Source organism: Anopheles coustani, chromosome 3, assembly GCF_943734705.1.
Source record: "Anopheles coustani chromosome 3, idAnoCousDA_361_x.2, whole genome shotgun sequence".
Lineage (NCBI taxonomy): Eukaryota > Metazoa > Arthropoda > Insecta > Diptera > Culicidae > Anopheles > Anopheles coustani.
Genome location: NC_071288.1, coordinates 21,026,544 through 21,052,500, shown reverse-complemented (window position 1 = coordinate 21,052,500; position 25,957 = coordinate 21,026,544). Strand labels below are relative to the sequence as shown.

Sequence of the window (25,957 nt, the reverse complement as noted above, 5' to 3'; positions counted from 1 at the left end):
AGAAGCGAAGAAAGTCGAAACGAAGAAGGAGGAGAAAATCCAAATCAAAGTCGAAGAAGATCGCCGAGGGTCTATTCCGAAGATCAAGGAGGTGAGCGGAGTATTGCTGCGATTAGTATACGCTAGGATGTAGAGACTAACTTTGGCTCAATTCTAGGAACCTGCCCCAGCCCAAAAAGGACTGGAAGCTCCAAGCATCGAAATCATCCGTGATAAGGGCAGTCGTCGTGGTTCGTTCATGGACGATCGTCGCCCAAGTTTACTGATCAACGACGATGTGAGTACAAGTGCGGCCCCTAGCTGTCATTCTGGTACTGGTTTTACTGACCTCTGCGTGCTTATACTCTGTAGTGTACTTCATGGTTCTATTTACTCAATAAGACCTTTCCCTTGTACATCGATTGTGGCTAGGATCAGAGCTCGCGCGAACTCGCGGAGCTTCGAGCTAGATATGTTGCCGTTTCGACTCCCTGAAACGATTGAATTTGTGTTCCTAACAGTTCTACTCTTCTCGTTACTTGTCCTCGTTGCTCGTCTTCGCCTTCGTCGCCGTCGATGGTGTCGTGAAATGGTATCGCTATGGCATAGTCCAAACTAAGGCCCGGTGAAGTAATCGACGAACGAAAGGTGAATATACGACTGTTGGCGTTTCAATGGAAGCCCAACGTTGGCGCTCCCCGTGGTGGCCAAACTGTCGTACCGTTCACTCAAAATGCTAACTCGCCTACTGAAGATTGTGTTCGTGCAAGCTGCGCCGCGCAGGTGGACCATTACCCAGCGTTACATGCGTTACATGGTGGCATCCATTCCGAAACCCGTTCATAAAGTGTACGTTCGATCGTATTCGAGATCGGATCGCTGCTACTAGCCAGTGGTAAATGATCAATATGTTTTCCTCCACGGCCAACAACTTACCTGCTACATTTTTCGCGAGGCACTACTACTTCCCACCGCCGCTCCACCGCCGATCCACCGTCGATCACGCGGTGATTGAGCTCTTCGAGCTGGCGGTCGGATCGGTGGGGATAAAAATAGACCCCCCCGTTGGCGAGGCGAATTCCGTCGGTTCGCCGATGAATCTTCCCGCGGAAAGTGTTTCTTGAATTTCCCGAACCCCGCGGTGTCGGCCGGGGACGTTGTTTTTCTTCTCTAATTTGCAAAAATAGCGGGAAATTCGATTATTGCCTTGGCCGAATCGGGTTTGCTCTTTGGCTTTCGGAAGTTGGGATATTCTTTCCCCCACCGTTGCCGTTTGCATTAGTGCACGCTTCCTCCCGCCTCCCGCGGTGCACCCCCCGATAGCCGAGGCTGGCCGTCGATTTCTAGAGATGATTTATGACCACACATCGTAAGAGGAAGCCAAAGGGTTGAGAGGAAGTACAAGCTGACCATTTGGCGGTGGTGGATTAAGAAAATTGATCACTGACATACGAGCTGTGCTCGGGTTGCGGCTGTGTGTTTGAGTGGTATGATTTTCCGAACATGCCTTACGTGATGCATCGCTGGGAGGGGGAATTGGGATGATTTTTCCTTTGGCGTAGAATAGCGTCGCATATCCAATCACTATCGTTGGTGTATAAAATATCAATATTAATATCGAACATCTCTCTTTCTTCCCTTCTAATCTCGATCGCCTTGTATGTGTGTCTCTGTATGCTATCATCGATGTATGTTTGTGTATGTGTTTGTGTGTCTGTATGTATGTACGTATGGTATGGAACAAAACGGATAATTGCGATGGTGGATGTGCGTCTGGGGTTCTGCTGACGGCGGTGCGATTATAAATATCAAATATCATGCACAACTGGCGCCCTGCAGAAGCGACGACCATCAATCGATGTACGTCGTCCGAGCATTCAAGATATGGATGAAAAGATCAACCTACCGTCGACACCGTTGCGAGCGATCGGCGAGGACGGAAAGGCAGCCATCATCGTGGACTTCCAGGAGAGCTACTCAGCAGTGGAAGGTTTGATACGGTCAACGTTACTAGCTGCGCCACTAATTGCATTAGCCTGCCCACTGTAGTGCACCACCAACGGTCAGCCATGAGTCGACCAAGTGCATCGAAGTGTAGTGCATCGAGTGCCATTTTGTTTTTTTTTTCGAGAAAAAAAAACAGCTGAAATTGGACACTGCTTCACTGCTTTTGCTTTTGCATCCGGATGGATTTGCGTTTCTTCTTCACCGATTTCCTGCGAGTACAACTCCGTATGTGTTTGATTGCAGATCAAACTGGTTACATTTCGGTGCAGGTCGAAGGTAACCCTGCGCCGACCTGGAAGTTCTTCAAGGGCATTACCGAGCTGGTGGACGCTGGTCGCTACAAGCATCACACCGATGGCGAAAGCAACACCATTACGCTCTGCATTCGCAAGGTGAAGCCCAACGATGAGGGCAAGTACAAAGTGGTCGTCTCGAACGCGCACGGTGAGGATAGCGCCGACGTGCAGCTGTACGTGTCGGACTCCAGCGGCATGGACTTCCGTGCCATGCTGAAGAAGCGCAAGTACGCCAAATGGGGCAACCAGGAGAAGGATCCCGACTGGGGCGACCTCAAGGAGGTTGAAAAACCGAAGCCGCAGCTGAAGAAAGTGGAACGAGTATGTGTTCTCTGTTTGCTAACTGACCCATCCTACTCATTTGTGTTAATAATGCGTATCATGTGTACTAATGATGGTTACTGGTGATCGTATGGTTACACCGTTCTAACTCGTCGACTTTTCCATTCGCAGAAACAAGACACCTTCTCGAAGCCTTTGGTCGATATCACCTGCAAGGAAGGTAAAGAAAAGAAGGTAGTATTTGAGGCTACCTTCACCAAACCTAACTCCAAGGCGAAGTGGATGCTACGAAAGGATGTAAGTGCGGGCAGGCGGTGCTGATGGGTGCTGGATTGTTCATCAACCATCCGAACTTTATTTCTCTTGAAGGAAATCTTCACGGGCTCCAAGTATAAGTTCAAGTGCGAGGGTGACAACTACTCCTGTATTATCATGAACCCGAAGGTGGAGGACGCTGGCAAGTACACGTTGGAAATTGCGGGTATCTCGTGTTTCGCGTACCTCACCGTCGAGGAGGCCGACCCGGTGTACAAGTTTACCAAGAACCTCAAGAAGGCCGAAAAGGGATTCTTGACACACGACTGCACGCTCGAGTGCGCTGTCGATAACTCGCTCGCACCGATCGGCTGGTACAAGGGCGAGACGAAGCTGGAGAACAACGATAAGTACGTCATCGGCAAGGATCTGAACGGCACAGTAACACTGATCATCAAGAACTGCACGCTGGATGATGCCGACTCGTACCGCTGTCAGATCGAGAAGCAGACAGATAAGACGGAAACGAAGCTGAAGATCCTGGAGTACAACTACAAGTTCACGAAGGTGCTCAAGAGCCAGCAGCTGTTCGTGAAGGACACGGTCACGCTGGCCTGCGAGCTCGACCACGTCCTGGGCAAGGTAGAGTGGTTCAAGGGCGATGAGAAGATCGTCGAGAGCGACAAGGTGCAGATCGTGAAGGACGGTCGCAAGCACAAGCTGATACTGAAGGATGTTGCCAAGACGGACAGCGGCATGTACCGTTGCGTCAGCAACGCCGACAAGACGGAGGCGGAAATTTTCGTCAAACGTAAGCGACCCGCAGAAACAGCGGCCTGTTTTTGGCATGCATTCGAGCGCTAGTGACGTTCGTCTAATGTGTACTTATGCGTTTTTTTTCTTTTTACCGACCAGGACCGAACAAGTTCATGAAGAAGCTGAGCGATACGGTTGGCAACGAGACAGAGAAGCTGGTGCTGGACATCCAGGTGCAGGACGAGGAGGCCGATGTGGCGTTCTTCTTGGGCGACACCGAGCTGAAGAAGGACGGCCGTATCGACATCATCAACAATGGTGACGGTACGCACCAGCTTGTGTTCAACAAGCTCGAGTTGACCGACGCCGGTGAGATTCGCTGCGAATGTGGTCCACTGACGAGCAAGTGCACGCTGAAGATCAACAAGAAGGAAACGAAGCCCAAGTTTGAGGTCCCACCGAAGGTGGAGACCCCGGCTAAGGTGGAGAAGGTACTGGAGGTACCATTCACAAGTAAGTACGCTGGTTCGCTAGATGTGTTTATGTTTGCTAGTGAAATGATGTCCACTATTGGGACACATCCGTTCGTCGGTCTGGTGTTACTTTGAATAAAAACCGTGAATTGTATATTATCTTCCTTGACGCAGCCGGTGAGTCGCGCCAGTCGAAGGTCGTTGCCAAGGTGTACAAAGATGGTAAACCGGTGTCACCGGATGACATTGATATAGTTGTAGAGAACGACAAGGTCGTGCTGAAGTTCAAGAAGACCGAATTCAAAGATTCGGGCGAGTTTAAGATTGAACTGCAGAACGCTACCGGTACAGAAGAGCATACCACTAACATTGTCTTCCAGGACAAACCGCAGCCTCCGCAGGATCTCGGCTGCACCGGTATCTATCAGACCAAGTGCGTGGTCAAATGGAAACCGCCAGAGAACGACGGTGGTGCACCGTTGGAAAAGTATGTCGTCGAGCGGCAGGATGTGTTCAAGCGATCCGGCTGGGACGTGATCGGTGACACGCCGGGTGACCAGTGCAAGTTTAATTGCAACGATCTGGTCTCCGGACGGCACTACAAGTTCCGCGTGAAAGCCATTAACAAGATGGGCGAGTCGGAGTACTGCGCGATGGAGAACGACATCATTGCCAAGGACCCGTGGACCGAGCCGGATCCACCGCGCGACCTAGAGATTGCCGACTGGGACAAGGACTTTGTCGACCTGCGGTGGAAGGTGCCAAAGTCGGACGGTGGCGCCCCGATCACGAGCTACATGGTCGAGTACAAGCCGTACACGGCGGCCAACTGGAAGTTGTATGAAGACGTGACCCCGAACCAGCTCAGTCTGACGTTGCGCGGCCTAAAGGAGGGCGAAACGTTTGAGTTCCGCGTAAAGGCTGTCAACCAGGGTGGTGCAAGTAAACCGAGCAACAGTACGGAGCCGCTGAAGATCCGCGATCGGTACGTGAAACCGTTCATCGAGGGTGAAGGCTTGCAACCCATCACGCTGAAGAAGGGTCAAACGATTCGCTACTACCTGCAATACGGTGGTGAACCCGAACCGGAGGTAGTCTGGGAGAAGGACAACATTTTGGTGATTTGCGACTCCGAAAAACGAAAAACGATTGACGTGGAAAGCTACTCCACGACGCTTCAGGTGCGCCATGCGGTGCGCGCTGATTCGGGCGATTACAAGCTGCGGCTGAAGAACAGCAGCGGAGAGTTCGTTACCATCGGCAAGGTACTGGTGCTGGACGTACCGACGCAACCCATTGGGCCGCTCAAGATCGAGAAGGCGCGAGCGAACCATGTGGTGATTAGCTGGCAACCGCCAGAAGATACCGGCGGTTGCCCGCTGACGGGCTACCTGCTGGAGAAGATGGATGTCGAGAATGGCACGTGGCTGCAGGCGGGCGAGTGTGGTGCCGACCAGCTGACCTTCGACTTCCAGCACCTGCAGAAGGGCCGCAAGTTCGAATTCCGCGTGAAGGCATACAACAAGGAGGGTGAATCGACGCCTCTGGAGACACTGTTGGCCGTAAAGACGGTCAATCCTTATGGTAAGATCGTGTTGGGTCCATCTGTCTGTCTGTCTGTCTGTCGGTTGTTTATGATCCTATATACATATATCCCTTCACTGGCCATCAACTTACACTGCAGTCTGATTCAAAGTACCAAAATTGATATAGTTGAAGATGCCACTGTCGATGGGATACCGCTAGGGGTTTGGTTTTGTGACGTACGTTTGTTTTCTGCTTCCTTCCTTCCATCGTCCATCGTTACGAACAGATCCTCCGGAAGCTCCTGGTAAGCCGATGGTCGACGACTATGGAGTTGACTTCGTGGAGCTGAAGTGGGAGAAGCCCGAAAAGGACGGTGGACGCCCGATCACGCACTACGTCATCGAGTGTAAGAACAAGTTCCTCACCGACTGGACGGAGTGTGCGAAGACGGAGAACGACGACTGCGTCGGCAAGGTCCACGGGCTGAAGGAGAAGGTGGTCTATCAGTTCCGCGTGCGGGCCGTCAACAAGGGTGGCGCATCGAAGGCTTCCGAGCCGAGCGATAACCACACCGTCAAGCATAAGAACCGTAAGTTTCGTGTGTTTCCTGTACCACTACGCCTTTATTTATTGTTTTCTATACATCCTGTTGCATTTATGTGTGAACTGTGTGTAGTTGATAAGCTGTCAAGGTCGTGTCGTTGTCACTTGTACGCGGTACGACTCGGTACGAAAAGTTTTGCTCACCTGATATCATCGCGGTCTGTCAAATGGTCATTTTATATACTACACGTACAGTTACTAACATTTTTGTACGAAACAAACCGTTTCTGTGTTCCTTCCATTCCCACTATGAATCCTGAAAACGAAAACAAACCAATCATACAGTGAAACCTCGCATTGATCGCACGAACCTTAAGAATATTACGATCAAGGCCGGCAAGTCGATGATCTGGTCGGTCGACGTCAAGGGTGAACCGGAACCGGAGATCATCTGGAGCTGGCGTGATGACATTCCGCTGTCGGACAGCGAAAATATCAAGATCGAGAACGGTAACTACCACTCGAACTTCTCGATCAAGGAGGCGAAGCGCGCCGACACCGGCAAGTACAAGATCCTGGCCAAGAACGTGAACGGCAAGGACGAGGAAACGGTCGAGCTGGTTGTGCTGGGCTCGCCAGGCCGACCGCAGGGCAAGCTGGAAATCTCGAACGTCACCAAGAAGGGACTGAAGCTGAAGTGGAAGAAACCGGCCGACGACGGTGGCAGCCCGATCTTGGAGTACAAGATCGAGAAGCTGAAGAACCGCAACGGCAAGTGGGTCCGCTGCGGTACGGTGACGGGCGGTCCCGAAATCCTGGAAGCGGACATTACCGGCCTGGACGAGGGCGCAACGTACAAGTTCCGTGTGATCGGTGTCAACGCCGAGGGTGACGGAGAGCCGCTGGAGTCGGACGAGGTTGTCGCGAAGAACCCGTACGATGAACCGTGGAAACCGGGCACGCCAGAAATTGTGGACTACGACGACAAGTCGGTCAAACTGAAGTGGGCTGCTCCGAAGTCCGATGGTGGAGCGCCGATCCAGAAGTACATTATCCAGAAGAAGGATCGCTTCAAGGATTGGGAGGACGTGAGCGAAGTGGACGGCGGTGAGACGGCGGCTACGGTTGAGAACCTTAAGGAGAACACCGAGTGCCAGTTCCGTATTGTGGCGGTCAACAAGGCGGGTCGTTCGCCCGAGTCGGATCCAACGAAGTCGCATATAGTGAAGCATCGTGCACGTAAGTATGCTAGGCTGCTCTTGTGGCTACCGGCCGCAACATCTCTCCACAGGTACGGATAAGGAACAACATTGACCATCAACTATCCAACCGGTGATCCGGTTGGTTCCTCATTTCCACAGTGAAACCACGTATCGATCGTACGAACTTGAAGCCGATTGTTATCCGCGCCGGCAAGATGGTGCACTACGATGTGAACGTGAAGGGTGAACCGGAGCCGGAAATCACCTGGATCGTGAAGGACAAGCCAATCCTGGGCGATGCAAACTACGAGATCATCAACAAGGACTACAACACCAAGTTCACGCTGAAGGACAGCTTGCGCAAACACAGCGGTGTGTACAAGATTCAGGCCAAGAACGAACACGGCCAGGACGAGGCGGAGGTGGAAATCACCATCCTCTCGAGCCCGAGCCGTCCGAAGGGCCCGCTGGAGGTTAAGGATGTGACGAAGAACGGTTGCAAGCTGAAGTGGAAGAAGCCGGACGACGATGGTGGCAAACCGATCACGGGCTACGAGCTGCAGAAGTTCGACCAGAAGGTGGGCCGCTGGGTACCGATCGGAAAGGCTCCGGCCGATGCCGAGGAGTTTGACGTGACCGGACTGCAGGAGGGCCAGCACTACAAGTTCCGCGTGAAGGCGATCAACGACGAGGGCGAATCGGAACCACTGGAAACGGAAGAGTACATCGTGGCAAAGAATCCGTTCGACGTGCCGAAGGCACCGATGGATCTGGTCATCGCCGACTGGGATAACCAGTCGGCTACGCTGGAGTGGAAGCGTCCGACCTCGGATGGTGGCGCTGCCATCACCGGATACTTTATTGAAAAGAAAGAAAAGGGTGAAACGAAGTGGGAGCCTGCTCTCACCACCTCCTCGCCAGAGTGTCGGGCGAAGGTGGGAGATCTGCCTGAGAAGCGTGTTTATCAGTTCCGCGTCAGTGCTATCAATAAGGCCGGAACTGGTGAGGCTTCTGACCCGACCAATTTCCATACCGTGAAGCATCGTTACCGTAAGTATAACTCTTGGTCATTAACAAACATAAATCGTACGCCTCCCGGTGTGATAATGATTCGTCTTTTGTGGCGTCTGGTATTAAGTAGCGTCTCTTTCTTGTGTCTTGTTGATTAGAAACATGAAGAGAGAAAGTGAAATATAAACACTGTTTGAGGATGGGAGCTCATTTGTTTTAATTTCTCTCCACAGTGCGCCCACGTATCGATCGTACCAACTTGAATCCGATTACGATCAAGGCTGGTCTGTCGGTGCAGTACGACATCGATATCGAGGGTGAGCCGGCACCGACGGTGAAGTGGTTCCATGGCGAAAAGGAGATCGCCACCGATGCCGACTACAAGATCGACAACGTGGACTACAACACCAAGTTCTTCATCATGCGCGGTCGACGTAATTTGACGGGCAAGTATACGATCGTTGCCACGAACTCGCAGGGTGAAGATCGTGCCGAGGTGGAGATCTGCATTCTCAGCAAGCCGGGTACTCCCGAGGGACCGCTGGAGGCATCCGACATCCACAAGCATGGTTGCAAGCTGAAGTGGAAGCCGCCACTGGACGATGGTGGTATGCCGATCGAAGGATACGAAATCGAGAAGCTCGACCCACTCACCGGACAATGGATCCCGTGCGGACAGAGCTCCACACCGGAGGCGAACATTTCGGGCCTGCAGGAGGGCAAGCAGTACAAGTTCCGCGTGAAGGCCTTCAACAAGGAGGGCGACAGCGAACCGCTGGAGATGGAGACGACCATCATCGCGAAGGATCCGTACAGTGTGCCGAGCAAGCCAGGCCGCCCGAAGCCCACGAACTGGAGCAAGGACTTTGTCGAGCTGGAGTGGGCCGCACCGAAGTCGGATGGTGGGGCTCCAATTTCGGAGTACATTATCCAGAAGCGAGACAAGGCATCGCGCAAGTGGCAAGATGCGGCTACGGTGAAGGGCGATCGTACCCGCGGTACGGTGGAGGACGTGGAGGAGGGTCACGAGTACGAGTTCCGTATTGTGGCGGTTAACAAGGCCGGCCAGTCGGAGCCGAGCGACATCTCGGACTCGGTGGTGGCGAAGATGCGCTTCCTTGCGCCGAAGATCGACCGCAAGAACCTGGACAAGAAGGTGCTGCGCAGTGGCCAGCTGTTGAACGTGGAAGCCGACGTGACCGGTGAACCGGCACCGAAGGTGACCTGGGAGTTCAAGGGCAAGCTGGTCGACGGCAAGGAGGACGATCGCATCAAGCTGGACAACGAGGACTACAAGACGAACCTGGTGATTCGCAACTTGAAGCGTTCCGACGCCGGCACCTACAAGATTACGGCAAAGAACGATTCCGGTACGGATACGGTTGATCTGGAGTTGGTCGTGTTGGCCAAACCGTCCAAATGTCTCGGCCCGCTGAAGGTGTCGGACGTGACGGCCGATGGCTGCAAGCTGAACTGGCTGCCGCCGGAGGATGATGGCGGTGAACCGATTCAAGCGTACATTGTCGAGCGTATGGACGTGGACAGTGGCCGCTGGATTCAGGTATGCGAAACTCGCTTCCCCGAGGCGGACGTTACCGGACTGCAGGAGGGTAAGGAGTACATGTTGCGCGTGAAGGCCGTCAACAGCGAGGGAGAGTCGGAGCCGCTCGAGACGGACACGAGCATCAAGGCCAAGAACCCGTACGACGCACCGAGTGCTCCGGGCAAGCCGAAACCGATGGACTGGTCGCGCAAGTTTGTCATGCTGGAATGGAAGGAACCGGACAGCGATGGCAATGCGCCAATCCAGAAGTATATCATCGAGAAGAAGGACGTGAACAGCACCAAGTGGCAGAAGGCGATGGAAACCGATGGTCCCGTCACGAAGGCGAAGGTGATGGACCTGTTCGAGGGTACCACGTATCAGTTCCGTGTCAAGGCAGTGAACAAAGGTGGTCATAGCCCGTACTCACCACTGTCCGATCCGGTGACGGTGAAGGATCGCTTCGCACCGCCACGCATCGACCGGACTACGCTGAAGAACATTACACTCAAGGGTGGCCAGTCGCTGCGGTTGGACTGCAAGATCAGTGGCGAACCGGCCCCGACGAAGTACTGGCTGTTGAACAAGGCACGCGTCGAGAAGGATACCCCAGATGTACGTGTCGAGTTCGAGGACTACCGCGCGAAGCTGAGCATCAGCAACATCACTCGCGCTCACGGTGGAACCTACGAGATCAAGGCGGAGAACGCGTCGGGCTACGACGAGGCTCAGCTCACGGTGACGGTGCTGGACAAACCGACTGCACCGGAAGGCCCTCTGAAGGTGTCGAACGTGCACAAGGAGGGTTGCTCGCTCAAGTGGAACCCACCGCTAGACGATGGTGGCGTACCGATCGAGTACTACAACGTGGAGAAGTTCGACAAGGAGACGCAGCGTTGGCTGCCGGTCGGTCGTACACACGACACCCACATGGACGTGGCTAACCTAGAACCGGGCCAGGAGTATCTGTTCCGCGTGTCGGCTGTGAACGATGAGGGTGTATCGGAGCCGTTAGCCACCGACACCTACATGACGGCGAAGAATCCGTTCGACGAACCTGGCAAGCCGGGAACGCCTGAGGCATACGACTGGGACAAGAACTTTATCGAGCTTCGCTGGACCCCACCGATGACCGATGGTGGCTCTCCGATCACGAAGTACATCGTCGAGAAGCGCGTCTATGGCACGATCAAGTGGATCAAGTGCGCCGAGGTGCTTGGCAACAAGTGCGAGGCTAAGGTGACGGAGCTGAACGAGGGCGAGGTCTACGAATTCAAGGTGCGTGCCGTCAATGAGGCCGGCCCAGGTGCATGGAGCGATCACAGCAAACCGATCACTGCCAAACCTCGTAAACGTAAGTTTTGGTTTCAAGAGGAAGGGTGATGGATACAACTTTACGCATCTAAAACTGATTTTAATTTCCCTGTACAGTTCCTCCGAAGATCGATCGCCGCAATTTGAGAAACTTGAGTGTGGCAGTTGGTGAACCGTTTGGCTTTGACGTGAAGATTTCGGGCGAACCTGCCCCGGATGTTGACTGGACGATCAACGATCGTATGGTTACGGTCACTACGACTCGCACGATTGATAACGTGCCGTACAACAGCAAGTTCGCCAATCAGAACCCGGATCGTCGTGATTCGGGCAAGTACGTCATCAAGGCGACCAATAAGTTCGGCAGCGATCAGGTGGAAATCACTGTTACTGTTAGATGTAAGTATGACCGTTGCAATCTGACTGTTATGGAATACGTTTTATATACGTTTTAATTGAAATTATTACAGCCAAGCCTGCCGCTCCGGAAGGACCGCTGGAAGTCAAGGATATGACCAAGGATAGCTGCAAGCTGGAATGGAAGAAACCGAAGGACGATGGTGGCGTACCGATCGACCACTATGTGATCGAAAAGTTCGACCCAGACAACGGTATCTGGATGAACGCTGGCAAAACCGACGGTCCGCTAACGGAGTTCCCGGTCGACGGGCTGGTGCCTGGACATCGGTACAAGTTCCGCGTGAAGGCCGTAAATCCCGAGGGCGAGTCGGAGCCGCTGGAAACCGCTGGAACAGTTGTCGCAAAGGATAGCTTCTGTAAGTGTTCTTGGACAAGTGTGTTTGATCTGAGCTTTAAACTAACGAATCCGTACTATTAAATCCACAGCTGTTCCCGACACTCCCAGCGCACCAACGGTTGTCGACTGGTCGGAAAACCATGCCGTACTCAAGTGGCCCGAGCCGGATAACGGTGGCAGCCCGATCACTGGCTACATCATCGAAAAGAAGGATAAGTACAGTCCTATCTGGGAGAAGGCCATCGAGACGAGCTCGCCCAACCCGACGGCCACCGTTGGTGGTCTGGTGGAAGGTAATGAGTATCAGTTCCGTGTGATCGCTGTCAACAAGGCTGGACAGTCGGATCCATCCGATTCGAGCCGCACGTTCACTGCAAAGCCACGCTTCGCCCCGCCAAAGATCGATCGTCGCACGATTCGCGATCTATCGATTTCGGCAGGATCGATGCTGAAGTTCGATGTGGTCGTTACCGGCGAACCGGCACCGAAGTGCGAATGGCGTGTCAATAAGGCCATCGTTACCGGTGGTGACCGTCGCCTGGAGATCCTGAACACCGATTACAACTCTAAGTTTATCCTTCGTCCGGCGAACCGTGGAGACTCGGGAGATTATGAGATCACCGCAACCAACTCGTCTGGTCGCGACCATGTGCTGGTGCAGGTGACCGTTACCGACAAGCCGGGTCCACCGGAGGGTCCGCTGACGCCTTCCGACATCACGAAGGAGTCGTGCAAGCTGAAGTGGAAGCGCCCGAAGGACGACGGTGGCTGCGACATCGAGTACTACCAGATCGAGCGGTTCGACGACGACGTAAAGGCCTGGGTGCCGCATGCCAGGGCCGTCGAGACGAACGCCGACATCGGTGGTCTGCAGGACGGCAAGAAGTACAAGTTCCGCGTGAGCGCCATCAACGCGGAGGGCGAATCGAAGCCGCTAGAAATGGCCGGAGACTTTATCGCGAAGAATCCGTTCGACGAACCGTCGGCCCCGCGGGACTGCAAGGCCACCGACTGGGGTCCGGACTTTGTCAAGCTGGCTTGGCAGCCGCCGGTTAGCGACGGTGGCTCTCCGGTCACGGGCTACGTTATCGAGGTGAAGGACAAGTATGGCGAGTGGGAGCGCAAGATGGCGGTGCCGGCAGACGCAACTGCGGCCACCGTTCCTGATTTGCTCGAAGGACAAAAGTACGAGTTCCGTGTCCGCGCCGTCAACGATGCTGGACCGAGCGACCCGAGCAATGCGACGCCACCGATCATTTGCAAGCCGCGCAACCAGCCGCCGAAGATCGATCGCACCAACCTGGTGGAGGTGCGCATCAAGGCCGGAAACAACGTGGTGTTCGATGTGAAGGTAACCGGCGAACCGATGCCGACGACGAGATGGTCGATCAGCAAGCGCGAGATCAAGCCAACGGATCGGTACAAGATCCAGAACTACGATTACAACACCAAGCTGACCATCCGATCGGCGACGCGCGAGGAAAGCGGCACCTACCAGCTGGACGCGGAGAACGAGAACGGCAAGGATACGGCGACCGTGCAGGTGACAGTGCTGGATGTGCCAAGCCCTCCGGGAGGTCCCCTGAAGGTGGTCGAGATTACGGCCAACACGGCCGTGCTGGAGTGGCGCCCACCATCGGACGATGGTGGTCTGCCGATCGACAACTACATCATCGAGAAGCTGGACGAGGTGAAGGGTACCTGGTCGTACGCCGGAGACTCGGGTGGCCCGCGTTGCCGTGCCGAGATCGACGGGCTCATCGAGGGCCACACGTACAAGTTCCGCGTGCGCGCCGCCAACAAGATGGGCAAGTCGGAGCCGCTGAGCATGGGCAATTCGGTGCTGGCGAAGAACCCATACCGCGCGCCGGATCGCCCGGAGCAGGTCGCCATCAAGGACTACGACAAGGACTATGTCGAGCTGGAATGGAAGACCCCGGAGAACGACGGCGGTTCGCCGATCACTGGCTACGTCATCGAGAAGCTTGGCAAGTACTCGAGCGACTGGGAGAAGGCGGTGGAGGTGCCGGATGGCAATGCAACAAGCGCCGTTGTGCCGGACCTGATCGAGGGAACGGCATACCAGTTCCGCGTGCGTGCCATCAACCGCGCGGGAGAGGGTGAACCGAGCAGACCGACGGAGTCGCACATCGCGCGCAGCAAGAACCAGCCGCCGAAGATCGATCGCAACCATCTGTCGAACGTGAAGATCCGAGCAGGTCTGACGTTCGAGTTCGATGTCCCGGTCAGTGGCGAGCCAGTGCCGGCCAAGGAATGGTCACACAAGGACAACATGATCATCAACACCGATCGCATCAAGGTGGTGTACGAGAACTACCGCACGAAGCTGCGGGTGATCGACGTGAAGCGCGCGGACAGCGGTGTTTACACGCTCACGGCCAAGAACAAGAACGGCATCGACATTGCCAACGTGAACGTAACCATCCTGGATGTGCCGGCTCCGCCCGAGGGACCGATCCGCTTCGAGAACCTCTCGAAGACGGGCGTGACGCTGATGTGGCGCCCGCCGAAGGACGACGGTGGTTCCGAAATCATGCACTACGTCGTCGAGAAGCTGGACACGGATCAGCTACGCTGGGTGCCGGTGGGAGAAACCATCTCCACCAAGATCCGCCCGGACAATCTGATCGAGGGCCATTCGTACCAGTTCCGCGTGCGTGCGGTTAACAAGCAGGGTGAGTCGACTCCGCTGGTGACCTCGCAACCGATCACGGCGAAGGACCCGTACAACAAGCCGGACAAACCGGGCAAACCGCTGGTCGTGGACTGGAGCGACGATCACGTCGATCTGGAGTGGACCATCCCGAAGAAGGATGGTGGCGCACCGATTACGAGCTACATCGTCGAAAAGCGCCCACGCTATGGCGACTGGAAGTTTGCTGGTGAGTTCACCGAGCTGTATAAACCGTCCGCCAAGATCAAGGAGCTGACCAAGGACGAGGAGTACGAGTTCCGCGTGTGCGCCGTCAACAAGGCGGGCGTAAGCGACCCGAGCGAACCGTCCGATCCGGTGGTGTGCAAGTCGCGCTTCGTGCCACCGCACTTCAACAAGAACGCCCTGAAGGACCTGGTGGTGCCGGTGGGCAAGAAGATTGCCTACAACATCTCGGTGGAGGCGTCGCCACAGGTGACGGCCGTCTGGAAGCGCAACGGTGCTGTCATCCCCGAGTCGCAGCGCGTCATTCGCGAGGTGTACAACAACGAGGTGTCGCTCGAGATTCCGTTCTCGGTGCGCGACGACACTGGCATGTACACACTGATCGTGAAGAACGAATGCGGTGAGTTCTCGGCGTCGGCCAATGTGACGGTGCTGGACAAACCATCGCCACCGGAGGGCCCGCTGAAGATCAGCAACATCACCACGGAGGGCTGCCGATTGGAATGGAAGCTGCCGAAGGACGACGGTGGCAGTCCGATCACGCACTACGTTATCGAGAAGATGGATATGTCGCGTGGCACCTGGACCAACGCCGGCATGAGTACATCGCTGGTGAACGAGATTTCGCGCTTGATTCACAACAAGCGCTACTCGTTCCGCGTGAAGGCGGTCAACGAGATCGGCGAATCGGAGCCACTCGACTGCTCGCATCCGATCGTGGCGAAGAACGACTACGAAGAACCATCGCAACCGCCGAAGCCGGAGGTGCGCGACTGGGACGCCAACTCGGTCACGATCCAGTGGAACCCACCGAAGTCGGACGGTGGAGCGGCGATCACCGAGTACATCATCCAGAAGAAGGAAAAGGACAGCCCGTACTGGAGCAATGCGGGACGCGTGCCCGGAATCAAGCGGGACCTGCAGATCCCGGATCTGGCCACCGAGACGGAGTACGAGTTCCGTGTCATCGCGGTTAATGCGGCCGGCGAGTCGGAACCGTCCGATGCTTCGGATGCGGTACTGACGCGCTCGCGCTTCATCGCACCGAAGATCGTGACGCCGATGCGCGACATGGTGGTGAAGGCGGGACTGATCTTCCATCTGGACATCAACTTCACCGGCGAACCGGTGCCGGAGGTCGAATGGACGCTGAACGGAAAGCCCGTCAAGACGGACAACCGTACGACGATGACGGCGCTTGGCCATCATACGATCGTTCACACGGTTAACTGCAACCGGGGTGATTCTGGCACGTACAAGCTGGTGATCAGCAACTCGAGCGGACAGGATGAGGGCAGCTTCAACCTGACCGTGCTCGATCGTCCGGATCCACCGCAGGGTCCGACGGTGTACGAGGAGATCACCGAGAAGAGCGTGACCATCTCCTGGAAGCCACCGCTCGACAATGGCGGCTCGGAGCTTACCGGCTACGTGGTGGAGAAGAAGGACCTCACGCACGGTGGCGGTTGGGTGCCGGCCGTGGCCTATGTCAGCCCGAAGTACACGCACACTGTTGTGCCACGCCTGAACAAGGGCAACAAGTACGAGTTCCGTGTGATGGCGGAGAACCTGCAGGGACGCTCGGATGGACTGATGAGTGCGCACCCGGTCGTGGCGAAGGACCAATTCGTTGCGCCTGGACCGCCAACGAAGCCGGACATCATCGACAGCGGTTACGATCAGATCACACTCAGCTGGAAGCCACCGATCAGCGATGGTGGATCGCGCATCTCGGGCTACATTGTCGAGCGTCGCGATCTGGCCACCGGTCGCTGGATCCAGGCGAACAAGTACCCGGTGCCGAACATCGAGTACACGGATACGGGCGTGATCAAGGGTCACCAGTACGAGTACCGCGTGTCGGCAGTCAACCAGGCCGGCCAGGGCAATCCGAGCGACTCGTCGGTGAAGTGTTGGGCTCGCCCGATGCAGCAGGCGCCGTCGCTCAACACGGACAGCTTCAGCAAGCGCACGATCAAGGTACGCGCTGGCGAACCGATTGTGCTGACCATCCCGCTGGTCGGAGCTCCGCTACCGACCGTCGAATGGTTCCGCGGTGGCAACAAGGTACCGGAGACGTCGCGTGTCTCGATCGACACCAACATGGAGCAGACGGTGTTCCGGGTGGATAACAGCAACCGCAACGACTCGGGCACGTACAAGGTTCGCGCATCGAACCAGTACGGCGAGGACGTCAAGGAGTTCGAAGTGATCGTCGTCGACCGACCGCAGCCACCGAAGTACGTGTCCGGTCTCGAGACGACTCAGGACAGCGTTACGCTCAACTGGGACGCACCGTCGGATGATGGTGGCTCGGAGATCACCGGCTACAGCATCGAGTACAAGGAGTTCCCGTCTGACAACTGGAAGATGGTCTACGGAACGGTACCAAGATGTTCGCACACGGTGAAGCACCTGAACGAGAACCACGAGTATGTGTTCCGCGTGCGTGCGGAGAACATCTACGGTGCATCGGAGCCCACCGAGAGCAAGCCAATCTCGCCAAAGAGCCCCGACCCACCAGAGACGGTCGACAAGCCGACCGTCACCGACTACACGCCAAGCTCGTGCACCATCGCCTGGAAGCCACCGCGCGTCCAGACACGCCCGATCGTTGGCTATCTGGTGGAGAAGCGCGAGCGTGGTACTGGCGAGTGGGTGCAGGTGAACAACTACCCGACTACGAACACGACCTACACCATCCCGGACCTGATGGAAGGCTTCCGCTACGAGTTCCGCGTCAAGACGGTGAACGAGGTCGGCGTGAGCAAGCCAAGCGAACCGACCGACCCGATCACCGCCTCGCACCAGCGCAAGCGCCCGAACCAGCCGGACCCACCGTCGATCGACAAGATCTCGCGCAACAGCGTCAATCTGTCGTGGCGCACGCTCCGACGGGACGCGAAGGAGAAGATCAAGGGCTACCTGGTGCAGTACCGTCTGAAGGACGACGAAAAGTGGGTGGACTCAAACTCACTTGCCGATCTGATTCCGGACCAGTCGTACCGCGTGGAGAACCTGGAGGAAGGCAAGGAGTACCAGTTCCGATTGATTGCAGTCAACGACATTGGCTCGTCGGACCCGTCTCGTCCGAGCATTTCGGTGTCGCTGCAGGAGCAGCCGAACAAGCCGATGATGGATCTGCGCAACGTGCGCGACATCACCGTGCGCGCGGGTGAGGACTTCAACATTCACGTGCCGTACACGGCGTTCCCGAAACCGGTATCGACGTGGTTCGTCAACGAGGAGCTGCTGGACGATCGCGACAAGCGTTTCCACACTCAGCTGACGGACGAGGCGGCCAGCATTGTGGTGGTGAAGAGTGTCCGTGCCGATACCAAGCAGTACCGTTTGATGCTGAAGAACCCGTCCGGCTACGATATTGCCACGTGCAACGTGAAGGTGCTCGATCGTCCGAGCCGCCCGGAGAACATCGCCGTCGAGTCGTACGGTGGCGAGCACCTGGTGCTCTGCTGGAACGCTCCACTGGATGACGGTGGTTCCCCGGTGACGAACTACGTGGTGGAGAAGAAGGACAAGAACTCGAACGCCTGGACGAAGGTGAGCAGCTACTGCACGACCACGTACCTGAAGATTCGCAACCTGCGTCTGAACCAGCTGTACGACTTCCGCGTGTACGCCGAGAACAAGTACGGTCTGTCGGAGCCGGCCCAGGCCGACTCGATCGTGGCCAAGCATCCGTTCGACCCTCCGTCGCAGCCGGGAACGCCGACGCGTGTCGAAACGACGGAGGATACGATCACCATCAGCTGGACGAAGCCGGCCAGCAACGGTGGTTCACCGATTACGCACTACATCGTCGAGAAGAAGCTGGCCACCGAGGGCCATTGGTCGAAGGTGCAGCAGGGCACACTGAAGGATCTGATGTGCAAGGTATCGGGACTGTCGGAGAACCACGAGTACGTGTTCCGCGTGGCGGCGGTCAATGCCGCAGGCACCAGCCCGTACAGCAACCCGTCCGATCCGATCATGGTGAGTGCGGCGTTCACCGCGCCCAAGATCACCTCGGACATTGGCATGCGCGATATTCTGGTGATCGCACGCGATCCATTCAAGATCATCGTGCCGTACACGGCGACACCAAGGCCGGACGCCATTTGGATGGTGAACGGCAACGAGGTGTCGCGCAACGATCGCATCGAACTGTCGGTCAACGACACGGAGGCGATCTTCAAGAACGACAACTCGAAGCGTATCGATTCGGGCAGCTACACGATCCACTTGGTGAACTGCGTTGGCAAGGATACGGCGTCGTGCCGCGTGCTGGTCGTCGACAAACCGTCGCCACCGATCGGACCGCTCGAGGTGTCCGAAATCACGCCCGAGTCGTGTACGCTGTCCTGGAAGACGCCACTGGACGACGGTGGCAGCCCGATCACCAACTACATCGTGGAGCGCTTCGAACCGCTGGGCTACTGGACCAAGGCAAGCAGTTTCGTGCGCAGCACTCACTACGACAACATGGGCATGGAGGCGAACAAGCCGTACAACTTCCGCGTGCGCGCCGAGAACCAGTACGGTGTGAGCGACCCGCTCATTCTGGAGGAGCCGATAATCGCCCGCTATCCGTTCACCGTGCCGGACCCACCGAATCCACCGCGCGTGTCGGATTGGGACGCAAACTATGTCACCGTTACCTGGGAGCGTCCACTTATGGACGGTGGTTCGCGCATCCAGGGCTACCGATTCGAGTACCGCGATGTGACCGACAGCACCTGGAACACCAACAACTTCCTCATCAAGGATACCAGCTACCAGGTGTACAATCTGCTGCCTGGCCGCGAGTACGAGTTCCGCGTGCGCGCTCAGAACGCCGCGGGTGTCAGCAAACCGTCGGCGTCGTCGAAGAGGTTCAAGATTCACGGCAAGATCACGCCACCGTCGGCACCGGGTGCACCGGCCGTCGTCAAGGTGGGCAAGAGCTTCGTCGATCTCAGCTGGACCACACCGGCCAGCGACGGTGGCTCGCGCATCCTCGGCTACTACGTCGAGCGCCGGGACATCGGAGGCGCCCGGTGGGTGAAGTGCAACGAGAACAACATCCCGGTGACGGAGCTGACCGTGACGAACCTGATGGAGGGTGGCGTGTACGAGTTCCGCGCGTACGCCGTCAACAACTACGGCGTGTCGCCACCGTCGCCCGAAACCCGCTCGGTGCGCATCGGCGAGCAGCTCGATACGGAGAAGCCGGAATGGGTGAAGCGTCTGAAGTTCAACCTGGTGCCGCTGGGCAAGTCGGTGGAGCTGACGTGCGAAGCGCACGGCAAACCGGAACCGACCTGTCGCTGGTTGCGCAACGGCAAGGAGATCACGCACGGTGGCCAGTTTGCGCTGGAGAGCAAGAACGGTGTGTTCTCGCTGCACATCTCGAACGTGACGTACCGCGACGAGGGCGACTACACGTGCGAGGCGTTGAACTTTGTGGGTGTGATCCACACGACCGGTGCATTGAAGATCGGTGTGCCGCCGAAGCTGGTTAACATCCCGTCGGACGTGTACCTGGTGAAGGGCGACAACGCGAAGATCAAGCTCGGCTTCCACGGCGACCAGCCGATGGAGGTTAACATCTCGAAGGATCGTGAGAAGCTGATCGAAACCGACCACATTAAGTACACGGTGTTCGATGACTATGCCGTCATCTACATTCGCGACGTGCTGGACACGGACAAGGGTGTGTATCTGGTGAACTTCAAGAACGACAGTGGCAGTGTATCGTGCAACGTCAATGTGCACGTCACTGGCCTACCTGGACCACCGACTGGTCCGCTGCTGGTCAGCCACGTCACCAAAAACATGTGCACAGTCTCGTGGAAACCGCCGGCATCCGACGGTGGCCGCAAGGTTACGCACTACATCGTGGAGCGTCGCGACATCAAGTCGCCGCACTGGTTGATCGTGTCCAACTACGTGAAGGAATCGCAGCTGATCATCAAGGGATTGATCGAGGGCTCGGAGTACCTGTTCCGTGTGTCCGCTGTCAACGAAAACGGTATCGGCCCGGCACTGGAGGGTGTGGACCCGATCAAGGCCCGCGGCCCGTACGACCTTCCGTCCGCTCCGGGAGTTCCGATCATCCACGAGGTGGGTGGCGACTTTGTGAACCTCGAGTGGGAGAAGCCGGTGTCGGATGGTGGTGCCCGCATCCAGGGCTACTGGATCGAGAAGCGCGAACAGGACACGGATACCTGGCAACGCGTCAACACGACGTTGTGCGTGATCTGCACGATCAACTGCGCCAACCTTGTCGAGGGCCGTCACTACGAGTTCCGCGTGGCAGCCCAGAACGAGATCGGCGTGTCGGAGTTCTCGAAGGCATCGCAGCTGGTGAAGGTGGTCGATCCGGATGTGGTGAAACCACCGGAGGTCGTGAAGCCACTGAACACGCTCACCTGCATCCAGAACCGCGGCGTGGAGTTTGTGTGCAAGATTACCGGTGTACCGAAGCCTCGTATCACCTGGCACAAGGGTGCACGCGAGATCTGCTCTGGTTCTCGCTACCATATGTACAGCGACGGCGATACGCACCATCTGGCCATCAACGATGTCTTTGGCGAGGATGCGGACGAGTACACTTGTCGCGCCGCCAACCGTGGTGGCGTACGATCGACCAAGGCATCGTTGATCATCAAGTCGCCACCGAAGTTGAACGTTCCACCGCGATTCCGCGATACGGCGTTCTTCGACAATGGCGAGAACATCGAGATCAAGATTCCGTTCACCGGTTTCCCGAAACCGCGTTGCCACTGGACGCTGAAGGGCGAACAGATCGAGTCGGGCAGCCACTATCACATCGAGACGCGCGAACGCCACACGGTGCTGACCATCCGCGATGGTTCGCAGCTGGATTCGGGCACCTACACGATCACGATCGAGAACGAGCTGGGCCAGGATACGGCCGAGATCAAGATTCAGATCAGCGACCGACCGGACAAACCGCGCAACCTCACCGTCGACCAGGTTGGACTGGATCACGTGACGCTGAGCTGGCTGCCACCGTCGTGGGATGGAGGCGCAAGCATCACCAACTACATCGTGGAGAAGCGCGAGGTACCGCTGTCGACTTGGATCCGTGCCGGCACGACCCGGTTCAACCAGCTGATCATCCCGCACCTGTCGCCGGGTCATCAGTACGAGTTCCGCGTGTTCGCGGAGAACGTGTACGGCCGATCGGAACCGTCGGACCAGACGGATCTGATCAGCCTGAAGGACCTCGGCATCAAGCCGGCCAAGCGCGTCAAGTACGAGCTGGACGAAAACGGCAAGCCGAAGCGTGGCAAGAAGGAGGCGATCGGCGACTACGACGACTACGTGTTCGATGTGTACTCCAAGTATCATCCGAAACCGGTCGAGATCTCCAACAAGAGCGTGTACGATCAGTACGAGATCCTGGAGGAGATCGGTACGGGTGCGTTCGGTGTGGTGCACCGTTGCCGCGAGCGCAAGACGGGCAACGTGTTCGCCGCCAAGTTCATCCCGGTGTCGACGAACGCCGAGCGGGAGCTGATCCGTCGCGAGATCGACATCATGAACCAGCTGCATCACCGCAAGCTGATCCACCTGCACGACGCCTTCGAGGACGAGGACGAGATGGTTCTGATCTACGAATTCCTGTCCGGTGGCGAGCTGTTCGAGCGCATCACCACCGAGGGCTACCGTATGTGCGAGCAGGAGATCATCGAGTACATGAAGCAGATCTGCGAGGCGGTCAAGTATATGCACGAGAAGAACATCATCCATCTGGACATCAAGCCGGAGAACGTGATGTGCCAGACGCGCAACACCAACCAGGTGAAGCTGATCGACTTCGGTCTGGCGACCAAGCTCAACCCGAACGAGATGGTCAAGATTTCGACCGGCACGGCCGAGTTTGCCGCACCGGAGATTGTGGAGCGCGAGCCGGTCGGCTTCTACACGGACATGTGGGCCGTGGGTGTGTTGGCGTACGTGCTGGTTAGCGGTCTGTCGCCGTTCGCCGGCGAGACCGACATCGATACGCTGAAGAACATCAAGCAGGGCACGTGGGAGTTTGACGAGGTGGCGTTCCGCGGTGTGTCGGAGGAATGCAAGGACTTCATCCGCCGGCTGTTGGTTAAGACCACCGAGAAGCGCATGACGGCGCACGAGTGTCTGATGCACGCTTGGTTGAGCGATACGTACAACAGCTCGACCTCGATCATCTCGATCGAGCGATACAAGCATATCCGCGACCTGATTCGTCGCAAGTACGAGAACTGGGCGTCGTTCGTGCTGCCGCTGGGTCGTCTGTCGGAATACTCGGCCCTGCGCAAGCTGCTGATCCAGAAGTACAAGATTCACGAAACGTCTGTCGATCGCCGACAGGCGGCACCACGCTTCGTTATCCGACCGCAGTCGGCGTTCTGCTACGAGGGTCAAAGCTGCAAGTTCTACTGCCGCGTGATCGGTGTGGCGACGCCGGTGCTCACCTGGTACCACAACAACCAGGAGCTGAAGCAATCGGTGAAGTTCATGAAGCGGTACGCCGGCGACGACTACTACTTCATCATCAACCGCGTCAAGCTGGACGACCGGGGCGAGTACATTATCCGCGCGGAGAATCACTACGGTGCGCGCGAGGAAGTGATCTTCCTGAACGTGCACCCGATGTCCAAGCAGGTCCCGATCTACAAGCCGGAAACGCTGACGATCCGCAAGCGCGAGCCAAGTCCACGCCCGTACTGGCAGGAGGAGGCCGACTCGGCACCATCGTTCACGTTCGCCCTGCGACCACGTGTTATGCAGCTGCGCGATACCTGCAAGCTGCTGTGCTGCGTCACCGGCAAGCCGATGCCGTCGGTCAAATGGTACAAGAATGGCCGCGAGCTGAGCAAGTACGAGTACACGATGTCGCACACCGACGGTGTGGTGACGATGGAGATCATCGACACGAAGGTGGAAGACTCGGGCGAGTACAAGTGTGTCGCGGTTAACCCACTGGGTAAGGCCGAAACGAGCTGCGTGGTGATTGTCGAGGATCACCGCGCCGAGCAGCACCAGGCGCTGAAGCAGGAGCTGAAGAAACCCACCATCAAGAAACCGGAACCCGCCAAGACCACGTCCTCCTCGGCGTCTCGCCTGGGAGCCCCAACGAATGAAGCACGATCGAGGAATTCCACTCGCGAACTGATGCGTAAGTACTGATTGTTGAATGTTCGTTGCATTGACGAGGTGTATGATCATGACGACGTGTTTGTCTATGCGTCCCTTTAGCACTCCAATCGGACAGTCTTATGCACCCGCCAGAGTTTACGAAGAAGCTGAAGGATGTGATCGCGGCCGATGGTGAACCGCTGCAGCTGAACTGCCACGTCAACGGTGATCCGCTGCCGCAGATCGTCTGGACGAAGGACGGCAAGAAGCTCAGCTCGTCGGACGTGATCGACATCAAGTACAAGTCGGGCATCGCGAGCCTGCGCATCAACGAACTCTTCCCAGAGGACTCGGGCTTGTACGTGTGTACGGCCAAGAACTCGATGGGAGAATCTTCCACCCAGTGTACGCTGGATGTTAAGAGTAAGTGATGCCGGAGTAGGAAAGACGCAGGTTTTTGAACACTGACTAAATGACCGTTCACCAATCCACAGAGGGACCTGGCTCGACCGCCCGCCCCGAAGGCAAGGGAGTGCCGATCAAGGCACCGATCATCAACAAACACGCCGAGTCCGGCTACCACAAGGACGGCTCGGAGGTGTTCATCTCGTGCGCGATCAGCTGCCCGGATCCGTTCAACGTGATCTGGCTGCACGACAACCGCGAGATCAAGAACTCGGCCGACTTCGAATACCTGAACGATGGCGACATCTACACGCTGCACGTCGCCGAAATCTTCCCCGAGGACGCCGGCACCTACACCTGCGAGGCGTTCAACAAGGGTGGCGAAAGCTTCAGCTCGTGCACGATCACCGTACTGGCGCAGGAGGAGCAGAAGGAGAAGGTGGCCACCTTCGCCAAATTCCCGGCCTCGTTGAGCGTCCTCGACGGGGCCAAGGCTGTGTTCTCCTGCGAGACGTACGAAGCGCCGTCCAAGCTGCAGTGGTACAAGGACGGCGAGCCGATCAACGAGTCGTCCAACCGATACCGCTTCGTGAAGAAGGACAACAAGTACACGTTCACGGTGGCCAAGTGTTCGTTCGAGGACATCGGCCAGTACCAGGTGCGCGTGGTGACGCGCAACGGCGATGCGCTGGCTTCGTTCTCGCTCAACGTCAGCGCCTAAAGCGGGTTTGTGTCCCGGATGGAGGTAGCGCGGGAGTATGTTGCATAGCTAATCTAATCTAGGTGTAACTGTAATCGTAAGCGTAGGACATAGAGTCTCTTTGTTTTTTTATCATTTTTGTATAAAAACACTATTTTGGGGAACGCCTGGGAAAAGCGCATCGCGGGGGAACGTGTGACGCCGAATCGATATATTTATTTTATACATATATATTTTTCAATTCTTTTTTACGTACAAGCAAGTTGTTAAGTTTTATTTTTGTAAAGTATTACTATTGAATTAAAGGAATGGTATTTTGCAAATATGCTCGAGTTTGGAGTTTTCGGTAATGATGATGACCTCTTAGCTTAATTTAATAACTGATAAAATTGATTATCGTGTTTTTGCTTTTATCACCTATTTTAACGTTGCCTGTTATTATTTCGACTTTTTCCCAAATCAGTGGTGATTGGCATTGTAACAAGGATTAATACGTTTTATTGTAATTCTTTTGGGTACTTCTGTTTAAATTGGCATATAAAGAAAATTTTAATCATCACCACCAAACATTCTAAAAGCATTATCTAGAAATATCGTTTAACTCAAATAAACTTTGTTAAATCAAAATTTTAAGCAAACGACATTTGCAATAAATGTGGTTATGAACAAAAGCTTAAGAACTTAATTATCTCTACTTCAACAGATTGTTTATGTACAGAATTTTGTAATTTCTTGAGACCAATATTTTCAAAATTTCATCCTATCACAGCGGATAATATGTTTATATTGTAGAGTGTGTATTGCCATGGTATTAGGTAGACTTACTGGTAGAAGTGCCCAACGATATCCTCTCATGTATTAAAATGTCAACTCCAGATA

At 56.0% G+C, this 25,957-nt stretch overlaps 1 protein-coding gene across 3 annotated transcripts in view; it reads left to right on the top strand.

Moving 5' to 3' along the window:
- Positions 1–25,403, top strand: part of LOC131260872 (twitchin) — a 33,283-nt gene extending 7,880 nt beyond the window's left edge. For 2 of the 3 annotated variants that reach the window (XM_058262712.1, XM_058262711.1), the window contains exons 10-27: positions 1–91; positions 158–277; positions 589–627; positions 1,819–1,969; positions 2,230–2,603; positions 2,736–2,861; positions 2,934–3,630; positions 3,735–4,088; positions 4,223–5,632; positions 5,862–6,164; positions 6,464–7,357; positions 7,480–8,370; positions 8,565–11,228; positions 11,306–11,587; positions 11,659–11,964; positions 12,035–24,013; positions 24,094–24,396; positions 24,468–25,403. The exon at positions 1–91 is cut by the window's left edge and continues 161 nt beyond it. In XM_058262712.1, coding sequence (XP_058118695.1) covers positions 1–91; positions 158–277; positions 589–627; positions 1,819–1,969; positions 2,230–2,603; positions 2,736–2,861; positions 2,934–3,630; positions 3,735–4,088; positions 4,223–5,632; positions 5,862–6,164; positions 6,464–7,357; positions 7,480–8,370; positions 8,565–11,228; positions 11,306–11,587; positions 11,659–11,964; positions 12,035–24,013; positions 24,094–24,396; positions 24,468–25,099 — 21,616 coding nt within the window. In that variant the 3' untranslated portion in view covers positions 25,100–25,403. Of the gene's footprint in view, positions 101–157; positions 278–588; positions 628–1,818; positions 1,970–2,229; positions 2,604–2,735; positions 2,862–2,933; positions 3,631–3,734; positions 4,089–4,222; positions 5,633–5,861; positions 6,165–6,463; positions 7,358–7,479; positions 8,371–8,564; positions 11,229–11,305; positions 11,588–11,658; positions 11,965–12,034; positions 24,014–24,093; positions 24,397–24,467 lie in introns of all 3 variants that reach the window. The other variant, XM_058262713.1, reaches the window with a different exon arrangement.
- The last annotated feature ends 554 nt before the right edge of the window (positions 25,404–25,957 follow it).